Source organism: Alligator mississippiensis, chromosome 4 (genome assembly GCF_030867095.1).
Source record: "Alligator mississippiensis isolate rAllMis1 chromosome 4, rAllMis1, whole genome shotgun sequence".
Taxonomy (NCBI): domain Eukaryota; kingdom Metazoa; phylum Chordata; order Crocodylia; family Alligatoridae; genus Alligator; species Alligator mississippiensis.
Window position 1 is genome coordinate 100088397 of NC_081827.1, and position 11085 is coordinate 100099481.

Below are 11085 nucleotides of genomic sequence, written 5' to 3' on the forward strand. Positions count from 1 at the left end.
AAGACCCCCCCCCCCAGTGTAGGGCAGTGGGGGCAGCAGGGATTGCCCCTCACCAGGCAGGAGCCAGTGAGTTCGGGTTTTTGTTTTACAGTTTTTTAAAGGGCCGGGAGTTGGGGTGGGCAGGGCAGCCATGGGGGGGGGGGGGGGGGGGGCTGGGACAGCGGGCAGGGGTGGGGGGACTCGTGGCAGAGCCCCCCATGCAGCACAGGGCAGCAGGGATTGCCCCCTGCTGGGCAGGAGCTACTGAGTGCGGGTTTTTTCCCACAAAGAGCAGGGAGCTGGGGCGGCAGGGCAGCCATTGAGAGCAGGCGGGGGATGGGACCTGTGTGATTTGGAGATTTGGCTGATTCGGCTGCAGCCAGGTTTGGCTGAATCGATTCGGGACAGCGATTTGAATCACCAAATCAAATCACTGTCCCCCGAATCGGCCAAATCCGAAGCGAATACTCACCACTTCACACAGGCCTACAGGCCAGTAGGGATCTACGAGAGATATGAAGTGCCCAGTGAAGGAGGTTTCACACTTGCCCTGAACTTACCTACTGGATCTAAAATGAATAGCCATATCAATCAACTAAACAGAATAAACAAAAAACCCTTCCCTGACCACAGTAACAAGGGAACCCTGGTGCCCATGACGCTGAGTGCCGCTTCTGAACCGGGGCTGTGTTGCCTTTATCTGTACAACTGCTGCTTGTGCCCTTTCCCTGGCTGGGGCCTATCCTTTTACCAGGAGAAATGCGGAAAAACCAGTTCTGTGGTTAATTGCTGCACTTCCCTTCACGCCCACAGGGCTGGTCTCCTCCTCTTGATCAGCTTGGTTGTACTTTGGCCTCTGCCTGCTTGCTAGCGGCTGCACCCTTATCAGGCCAGGTGCTCAGTGCACCGTATTCCTAATAATGCTGTAGCTTCTACTCCCACCCCTAAAGCCCTCTGGCTCTCTCTTGACCTCTTCTCTCTTGGGCAAGCCAGTGGGCTCCATCAGAGGTGTAGAGGACACAGGCCCTGACCTGCCCAGAAGGGCAGCTTTTGGAAAAGATGGCTGGAGGGGAGGACAGGAGTGTGAAAGCCCTAAAGGATGTGTGGAAAAGACCTGAAAACACCTTGTGTGCAGACTGTGGGAAGCCAGGTGAGTCTTGTTGGGGATCGCAGCAGTGGAAGAGAAGACATCTGTGGCTGGCTAGGGGACAACCAATATTAGCCAATATTTAGGGCTATTTGGGGCCCATGTGGGGAGAAAGACTTTTGGAGGAGCAGCAACCAGCATCACTAGTTTTGGGTGGGGAAGGCTGAAGAATGTCTAGCATGAGTGGTTGGAGTGCTGTTGTAGCTGTGATGCTCCAGAAAATATGCAAGAAGCAAAGGGATTTTTTTGGGGGGGGATATCTTTTACTAGACCAGCTGTATAGCTGGGAGAGATGTTAGACAAGGTTTTGGGCACAAAGTGTGCTTCCTCTGTTTTGGGAGAGAAGCATCAGGAATGCAACAGTGTGTCAGGTGGAATTTGGTGTGAAGTGTCTGGGGTCCAGGGAGAAGGGGCCAAGGGGCTTTTTCTTGGGTAAAGAAGGATGGGAGAATTATTGTTCTATGCAGACATTAGGTGCAGGTTTATGTTACTGCTGTATGGAGCTGTTATGCAGTGTATGGCACAGGAAGGAGGAAGAATAGGGATGGTGCACTGCTTGAAGTACAGGAGAAGGACGAGGAGACTGCAGTTCCATCACTGGGGCTTCTGTCACATCAGATCTCAAGAAGTAATTAGGACCTGATTTGGTAATGGATTTTACAGAAAAACTTCAAAAGAAATCCCAGCTATTGCAGCAAGCAGAACAGTATGATTCACTAAGCCATCACCTCCTGTCTGAGTCAGCACTAGAAGAATGTCCTGCCACAGGGCTGGGCAATACTGTTCTTTTGAAAGGGATAGGGATGTCAAGTCAATGTTGGGGTATTAAAAGATCCTGAGACACTGCCATTAAAATGTACACGCTGATCCAATATGCTGGTCAGAAACACTTCTGGGGAATTAATTACATTTTACTGCCTTAAATTCCTCACTGAGTTTCACATGGATTCGGCACTGTTCTTCATTTCCTGTGCTAAACTGTGTTGTCTGTTGCCTTATGAAACAGCTGTCATAATCAACCCCCGAGGTGCCTGGGTTTTTGGATTGGGCAATTTCATTTTAGAGACAGAAATCCTGTAAATATGCCACAAAACCCTTCAGAACAAAAGGCACAATGTACATTTAAGAACAAGCAAGGGTAGGCAGGGAATAATGACAGTACATTTTATTAGCTGGTGTCTAAGATAACTGCAGGGTAGACTGACATTGTCTGGGCTGGTTTAGACCAAGCCATTCTTGTCTTAAGCAAGAGTTTGGAGTAGGTGATTTCTTGACATGCCTTCTATCCCTTTGATTTATACTCCAGAAGGTGAGTGAATCAGCCAGGGTAAAATGGCAGTTATACATCCATCCACATATTTTTCCTTGGTGTCTTGACAGCACATTTCTCAGTTCAAGAAATATCTCCCATGAGAATCTGCTGCTGACCCTGTTTCCATTTTTGTTTTGTCTCAGATCCTGACTGGGCATCCTATACTTTGGGTGTCTTCATCTGCCTCAGCTGCTCAGGGATCCACCGTAACATCCCTAGCATCAGCAAAGTCAAATCACTGAGGATGGACCACTGGGAGGTGGCCCAGGTGCAGGTGAGACCCTTCCTGCCCATATCTGTGCTGTGGTACATATCAAGCCTAGGTTTTTTATTTGTAGACTGTACTGTATTGGGTCCTGGGAAAACAAAACCACATGGGCAGCCTTCAAGGCTCACAGTAGTTAATATTCAATTTGATTTCACAAATGCTGATTCTTTCCCTAATTTTATGGGTGATGGACTTACCCTTTGGTAGGGAGTAAAAACTGGATATGTGATAACCCTCATCGTGTTACTTTATTATGACTATATGATGGAGGCCTGCTTGAAACACATTTTGTTCTGACTCAGGGTCCCCTTTTTGTCATGTAGCTGACTTCTCATCTGCCCAATCTTTAGAGACCATGCCTTGCACAGAACTCAGTAATCCAAGCAGAACACCCCTTCTTCCTCAGCCACTCCAGCAAAAGTTTTCAAATAATGCTTGGCCTAGCAGGGATAACAGGATGTGTGGAGTTTGTCTTCTCCCCCTACAGTTCTCTTGGGCACTAACAATGTTCTCTTTGGGGAAGAGCTGGGGCCTCTGGGGTACCTTTGCCAAAGGCAATGCAAATCCACTAAACATTGGTGCGTGGCCCTGATGTGAACTTTATTAAAGATAATTATGTTGGGTTAAGTGCATCCTGTAAAACTTGTGCTAACATAGACAAGGTCTAAGAGACTTGACTGAAAACTGCTCCTCCATTGTCACGCTCTCCAGGAACATGTCAATGGATGAGAGAAAGGGTTGGTTTAGAACAGGGGTTCCCAAACTGTAGTACGCATACCCTTGGGGGTCTGCAAAACATCTCTGGGGGGTACATGGGAGAAATTGTGTAATGGCAGATTTAATTTTCATTATAATAATAATAATTGTCATTTACGGGGCTAAAATATAAAATGTATGCTGGTAGGGGTATGCGGGCAGCTGGTAAATCTAGACATGGGTATACAATAAGAAAAAGTTTGGGAACCTCTGGTTTAAAGCTTATTAGCTGTTTTCTTTCTATGTGTCCATGATGAGGAAGGCCCATGACGAAATTTACGTAAAAGAAAGCACTAACTCTCTGTCTTATTTTGCAGTTCCTGGCACAGCATGGGAATGGAGTGGGTAAAGCCACATATGAGGCTCACATCCCCATTTACTATTACCAGCCAACCTATGCTGACTGCCAGTAAGAGTCACTGCTTAAAAGAGGGTGGGCCTTTGTGGGCCCTGCCAGCCCATCACTAAGCCCCTTCCCTTGTTGTGCCATTCCACAGAGTGCTGAGAGAGCAGTGGATACGGTCCAAATATGAATGGAAGGACTTCACTGAGCCAGGGAGATATGTACTGTATTCTGATGGTAAGAGCACAGCATGGATTTATACTTGCACAGTGCATTGGCCCTGCCCCAAGAGGGTGCCAACAGAGGCTGTCATGAGTAAGCTGATAGCACTAACCTCCCAGGTGGCCCTGTCAGTGCTGCTATGAGGGAGCTTGCAGTACTTACAGAAGAGATTACTAAGGGTGGATTTGACAGCAGGTTTTAACTAGGGTGGTTCCAAAGAGGATGGAGTTAGACTATTCTCAATGGAGGCAGATGACAGAACAAGGAGCAAGTATCTCAAGTAGCAGCAAGGGAAGTTTAGATTGGATATTAGGAAAAACTCTCTCACTAGGAGGGTGGTGAAGCACTGGATTGGTTACCTAGAGACCTGGTGGAATCTCCATCCTTGGAGTTTTTAAGGCCTGGGTCGACAAAGCCCTGGCTAGGATGATCTAGTTGGGGCTGGTCCTGCTTTCAGCAGGGGGTTGGACTAGATGACCTCCTGAAGTCCCTTCCAACCCTAATTTTCTATGATTCTACTGGGAATGTGACTGGTATGGGGCATTATTTCATAGAAGCACAAAGTGCTGGCATCTTATATAGGCATTACCACAAGAAGCTCATCACACTGGTGTTCCAGTGTGTACTGTTGAGCATGGTCTCATGGCTTTTTAAGTGCTGAGATTGTCCAGGCTGCACAGTGAGGAAGCGTTGTCCTTCTACCCTCCACTCCCCACCCCCAAAACCACAGCAAGCCGCCTTCAAAATTACACTGTCAGCACTGCAACGCACAAATCCTTTGCTTGAGGGCTTGTGAAACTGAGTGGTAAGAATTGTGGCCTGGTGCCAGTGTCTGCAGATAGCAGGGATGGTAAGCTGAGGCAGAGGAAAGGAGCTTTCTCAGTCCTCATCCCCAGCAGGCAGGCAGGTTGGTGGGGAGCAGCATGGAGAAATGGAGAATGGTTGAGTGAACATCTTCCCCCTGTGACTGCCAGGGAGCTGGGAACCTTGCTGAGAGAATATATCATGCCTGGATCTATATTCCAGTACATTCCCCTTTCCTCCTCACCCTCATCCTTCCTCTCTCCTAATCACAAGAGACAGCCACACAGGGCTTCAGTGCCTCTGACAGAGCTCTCAGTTGCAGAGGGGGCAGAGATACCCTGCATGGTGCTCCATCCTGGGGGTCTGGAAACGCTGGCAGGCTGCATCTCTTTGAGGCCTACTTTGCCCAGTGGATACACTTTCAAACTGGTCTCTCTATTCTTAGGGTTGAAAGAAGGGATCTTGTGGAAACGGGGCCGGGATAATGGGCAGTTTCTACCCCGCAAGTTCATCTTGTCTGAGAAAGATGGGTGTCTCAAGTATTTCATCAAACAGGATGTGAGTATGGCCTGTTTGAACGGCTGACCCTGCTCCTTTCCCTGCCCCTCAGTACATAGCACTTGCTGGTGTCATGGTCCTGTTCTCCACACACTGTGTCCTGAAGCCTCCTTTCTCACTGCAGTCTCAGTGCGTCCTTACTTTAGGTGTCAGGTTCATATTTCCATTCCATCCCTTTCAATGCTGGCTCATATTTCCACATCCCAGGTGGAATTCTTCTCTCCTTTCTTTTCCATCTATGTCTCTTCATACCCTATCAGACCAGTTTTATTTCCTTTTTTTCAGGCAAAGGAGCCCAAAATAAATATTAAGATTGATGTGATCAATGCCACATTCCAGCCAGCGAAGGTTGGGAATCCCAATGGCCTCCAGATCACCTACCTCAAGGACAACAAGACCCGTAATATATTTGTCTACCATGAAAATGGAAAGGTACAAGGGCCCATTCTAGCATTAGGCAGCACTCCCAGGTGCTGTATGGAATGGAGTGTGAAAAGCTAGCAAAGTCAGTGTATTAAATGTTGTAAAGACCTGTGAGTGGGGAGAGTTGTTGTAGGGAATGGGATGGGATTTCTGGGTGTGGAAGAAGTTGCTGTAGGTATAGAGTGGAAGGGGAGTCACGGTAAGGAATGGTGCTTCCTGTGGGTGGAGAAGTTGCATTAAGGGGCAGGCTGGGAATACCAGCTGTTGATTGTGTTGTGGGAATTTGTGAGCCACTGTAGGGATCAGGAGAAACTTCTGAAGGGAGCCGGGAGGACTATTATAAGAACATAGGCCCTGGGAGAAGCTCAAAGATATTCCTACAGAGCTGTCTGTAAAGAGGGGTTTGGTTGTACTGAAGCTTTCTCTCCTCTGCTCTCATGTTCCTCAGGAAATAGTGGACTGGTTCAATGCCATTCGCTCAGTGCAGTTTCATTATCTGAAGGTGGCTTTTCCCATGGCCAGTGATAATGAGGTAAGAAACAACTTGAGAATAGTAACCGGCCTTCCTGCTGGTATTGAGAACCACCTGTTCTATAGCAGACTTCTCCAAGTAAAGAGACAGAAGTTACGATATGTGCTGACTGTGCCTACACATCCTAATGGTGACGTGGCTAGAAAGGTCTGAGATAAGCAGAGAAAAACTGTCTTCCAGCCTTTTCCACAGCTCCAGAGCTGGGCCTGTCCTTTAAGGGCAGGGCAAGTGACCTTAGCAGGTGGAACATCAAATGGGTTTTAGTTCAGCAGCTGCGAGAGGGACAAGAGGCAGGGTGGAGAGGAGAAAGAGAGCAAAGCAGTCAGAAGGTTAGAGACAGGCTGAGAGGGAAGGAGGGAATGACAAGTGCTGGCTACATGAAAGGAATGCAGGGATATGCCATTCTTTTATGCAGATCAAAAGCCGACTAACGCGGAATTTCCTGAAGGAGGGATACATGGAGAAGACTGGTCCCAAGGTAAGGTGATGCAGCTCCAGGAGTCTGTTTGAAGGGCAGACATCAGAGAGATACCAGGGCTCCTCATCTGGCCTTTTTCATTTCAGTGCTCTCCTGTTTATCTCTATTTTCCCAGACTTCTCAAAACCCCATGGCAAGGCCTCTCCATACACCAGCCAAGGTAGAGCTGGGGACTCATCAGGGAGCCAGGATGTGTGGAGTGAGGAGATTTGGAATTAAATGAACATGGCAATTGAATTTCTTCTTCACTTCAGAAGAGCAGGGCTCTCTAGATGATCTAGAGTGCCTATGTGGCAGGACATATCCCTAGATGAACTCATAGATAGAATTTCCTTGACTTCTGATTTTGGGGGCCTTTCAAGGGAAACATTCAGGGAGAAACTCAGGATTGAAAGAAATTATAGATACTGAATCTCCCTGTCAACTCATCAGACGCTGGAAGGTTTCTCCAGGACTGACAGTATAAGCCCATTTTGGTAGGCTTGCATGTCTAGGTCAGGGGTGTCAAAGACATGGCTTGCTGCCCCTGGTGCTGGCTCTGAGCTGACCCACATGCTGCTTGCCCAGCCCTATTTGCCAGGCTTAGGATGCAGCCTCCAGGATCTGCACTACATGTGGCACCTGTTCCAGGACCTGTGCTATACCAGCTAATCCAGGTTCTGGGCTGCACACACTGCCTCTCCTCCCCTGCCCCTGCCTGGTCTGGAACTGTACCATGGGTGGTGTGGATCCTGGAATAGCCAGAGCAGGTACCACATGCAGTACAGATCCCAGACCAGCTGAAGCAGATTAGTGCAGCAGAGTCCTGGGCTTGGTTGGGGGTAATGTGCATGCCCCATGTGCTGGATCTGGCATGGGGGGGTAGGGAGGGAGTAGGGGAATTTTTGGGCCCATTCTGGCCTGTGGCCCGGCCTGGTACTGCTTATCTGGCCTACCCCTGGTCTATATTTCTCCTTGTTGCAGTTCAACAAGGAGAAATGCAAAGTGCTGCACCTAGGGAGGAAAAATGTCCAGCACACCTACAGCCTAGGGAATGACCTGCTGGGTGGCACAGAGGTGGAAAGGGATCTTGGAGTCCTAGTGGACTCCAAGATGAACATGAGCCGGCAGTGTGACGAAGCCATCAGAAAAGCCAATGGCACTTTATCGTGCATCAGCAGATGCATGACGAATAGGTCCAGGGAGGTGATACTTCCCCTCTATAGGGCGCTGGTCAGACCGCAGTTGGAGTACTGCATGCAATTCTGGGCACCACACTTCAAGAAGGATGCGGATAACCTGGAGAGGGTACAGAGAAGGGCAACTCGTATGGTCAAGGGCCTGCAGACCAAGCCCTACGAGGAGAGACTAGAGAAACTGGACCTTTTCAGCCTCCGCAAGAGAAGGTTGAGAGGCGACCTTGTGGCTGCCTTTAAGTTCATCACGGGGGCACAGAAGGGAATTGGTGTATTTATTCACCAAGGCGCCCCCGGGGGTTACAAGAAACAATGGCCACAAGCCAGTAGAGAGCAGATTTAGATTGGACATTAGGAAGAACTTCTTCACAGTTCGAGTGGCCAAGGTCTGGAACGGGCTCCCAAGGGAGGTGGTGCTCTCCCCTACCCTGGGGGTCTTCAAGAGGAGGTTAGATGAGTATCTAGCTGGGGTCATCTAGACCCAGCACTCTTTCCTGCTTATGCAGGGGGTCGGACTCGATGATCTATTGAGGTCCCTTCCGACCCTAACATCTATGAATCTATGAATATGAAGCCTAAAATTAATTTGGGGTATTCATTCCACACTTTCTCCAGCAGAGGGCACTTGCCTTCTATAAATATCCCCCCACCTCTTTACCTCCACAGCAGAAAGAAGCCTTTAAGAAGCGCTGGTTCACACTGGATCACCGAAGACTCATGTACTTCAAGGATCCATTGGTGAGTTATAAAAAGGACTAACTTCACCTCCACAGATGGTGCTGTAGCCTGGGGCAAGGAACAGCTGGAGTGTCCATTTCCCAGCTTTGCTCTGGAGGGAGGTAGATCCATCATCTGAACCCCACCCCACTTCCAAAGCATTGACTTCCATATCTACTTCTGTTGGCCTCTGGTTGCAGAGATCACTTTTAGTAGCTTCCTCTGAGCTTAATCTCCAAGGTGTTCTGAGCTACCAGGTCCCTTTCTCCCCTTCACTGACACTCCCTACACCTTGTCCACCTGCCTGCTATGATCATGCAAGTCATAGTCCCTATCTACTAAAGCCTAGAACCATAGCAAACTCTCCTAGCCCAGGTGTTGCTGGGATTACATCTGCTTCAGTGCTGCAAGTGCCTCCAAATGACAGATCTTTCTTTCCCTGCTGCTGTGTAGGATGCATTTGCTAAAGGTGAGGTGTTTGTGGGCAGTGGGGAAAATGGCTATAGCGTCAAGCCAGGGTTGCCAGCAGGTATGCAGGGCAGCTTCTCTTGGCCACATGGCCTCACCATCGTCACCCCTGATCGGGACTACCTATTCACCTGTGAGACAGAGAGTGAGCAGCAGGAATGGATTGCGGCCTTCAGGCGGGTCATTGAATTTCCCATGACACCCCAGGAATATGCAAGTAAGTGCCAGGCTGGTGTTCTCTTCCCCCTTCTCCTGCACGCGCCTGTCAGACTCTTCACAGAGAAAACTAGATCCTGTTCATCTCTCTCTTTTGATACACCCTCTATTTCCCTTTCCTACAGTTGAAGCCTACTTCAAGGTCAGATCCTAGGAACTTTCATGAGCACCTGACTGTGACTCTCCTCTGCCTGATCTCTTGGGGAAGAGGACAGGGGAAAGAGAGAAGAGGAGCTCTGCACATGAGAAGATAGATGCTTCCGATACCTCACAGTTTAGAGAAGTTTTGCTTAAATAGATGAACCAATTTCCCTCTGCAGTGGGGGTCAAATTAGGCTGCATTCTTTTAAATGGACAACTGTGTGGGATGGAGCATTCAAAACAGCCAGACACTGAGACCTATTGTTCCTAGGGAATATTGTGACCCAGTTGGACACTGTATGGTGTCAGCCAGTCAGGTTGAAGTTTTGCTCACTAGCAGTGGTGAACATGGCTGTTGTTATAAATGTCCATCATCACACCTACGGGGAAGGGAACATCACCAAGTAAATGGAGAGTGTCCAATGTTCAACTCAGTGGACACAATGCTGGGAGCTGCATAGTTCTAAAGGGAACATAAATTAGTCTGGAAGTGATTATAATGTCACAAGGAAACAGCTTCTCTGCTTATGGAGAATTGATCTTTTTCTGGAATTATAAAGCTATTTCATATTTTATAACCATAAACCAAGGAGGAACACTTAAAGAATTAGTTTTACAGGCAAGATTGGCATCTGTTTTTTTTTTCTATGAATCAAGCTAGCTGCACACAATAAATCAGTCTCAATAGCCATAACTTTATTAAGTCATATATTTATGGTAGACCTTTCCCCAAAATTTATTGAGAAGATTCAAGATCTGCTAATACACACACACAAGCGTATATATAAAAAGGGAAATCATTGGTATCAGCCTAGGGAAGACACTGGCACTACTGATGCTATGACAGAGGCTGTCTTCTTTCTAAGCTGTGCAACTTAAACTTGCTGAACAATAATGTACAGAATAAGCATATTTGATCATATCCTCCCACTGATGGCTGGTCCCAACAGCTATAACAGCCTGCCACCTACAGTCACAGAACATTTCTTTCAGTAATGGGTTCATGTTTTGGGTGCTAGAACCTTGGCTGATGACTGATGTCTGATGTGCCTGTGGTTTGCAGTGCAAGCAACATGTGAATACATATCTAGTCTATTAACAGGAACTATAAGGAGTTTATGATGCAACTGGTAATAAGCTTATAAAGAAATACATTAAAAAAATCTCATTATGGTTTATCATTTGTTAAGTGAACTCCTGCTCTCTTAAATTTTAAACCAGAAGACTGAAAGAAGGTAACATGCAATCAAAATAAATAGGAAAAAAGCTTATTCATTACATTTTGTTTTGAGTATGGCTTGTGACTGTTTCCACCAGTGTCAAATTATACCTTTCCATGGATGGATAAAGCAGAGGTGGGCAAAATCTGGCCCACCACGGGGTTTTATCTAGCCTGCAGTGAGTCCATCAACCCTGCCCAGCCCAAGCACGGCAGGTAGCCTGGGCCATGGTATGTGCAGCCAGTCCTGCTGCCCCTGGGCACACAGTGTGGCAGGGGCAGCACATTGACTTCCCAGGGGCTTCCCAGCAGCCCCTGCAGTGGCGG

General features: G+C 47.9%; 1 protein-coding gene across 1 annotated transcript; it reads left to right on the forward strand.

Annotated features, from left to right (window-relative positions):
• The first annotated feature begins 812 nt into the window (after positions 1–812).
• LOC106736775 (arf-GAP with dual PH domain-containing protein 1) lies at positions 813–10819 on the forward strand. Its single transcript, XM_006270234.4, has 11 exons — positions 813–1129; positions 2582–2712; positions 3780–3871; positions 3960–4042; positions 5277–5389; positions 5675–5821; positions 6261–6344; positions 6760–6822; positions 8664–8735; positions 9168–9399; positions 9524–10819. The coding sequence occupies exons 1-11, from the start codon at positions 1039–1041 to the stop codon at positions 9550–9552; spliced, it is 1137 nt and encodes a 378-aa protein (XP_006270296.1). The 5' UTR covers positions 813–1038; the 3' UTR covers positions 9553–10819.
• The last annotated feature ends 266 nt before the right edge of the window (positions 10820–11085 follow it).

Excerpts from the sequence above, each read along its gene's own strand:
- LOC106736775 (XM_006270234.4), top strand. The coding sequence starts at position 1,039 with ATGGCTGGAGGGGAGGACAGGAGTGTGAAAGCCCTAAAGGATGTGTGG. Across the intron at positions 5,822-6,260 it reads TCTACCATGAAAATGGAAAG|GAAATAGTGGACTGGTTCAA; the intron begins GTACAAGGGCCC and ends CATGTTCCTCAG. Across the intron at positions 6,823-8,663 it reads TGGAGAAGACTGGTCCCAAG|CAGAAAGAAGCCTTTAAGAA; the intron begins GTAAGGTGATGC and ends TTACCTCCACAG.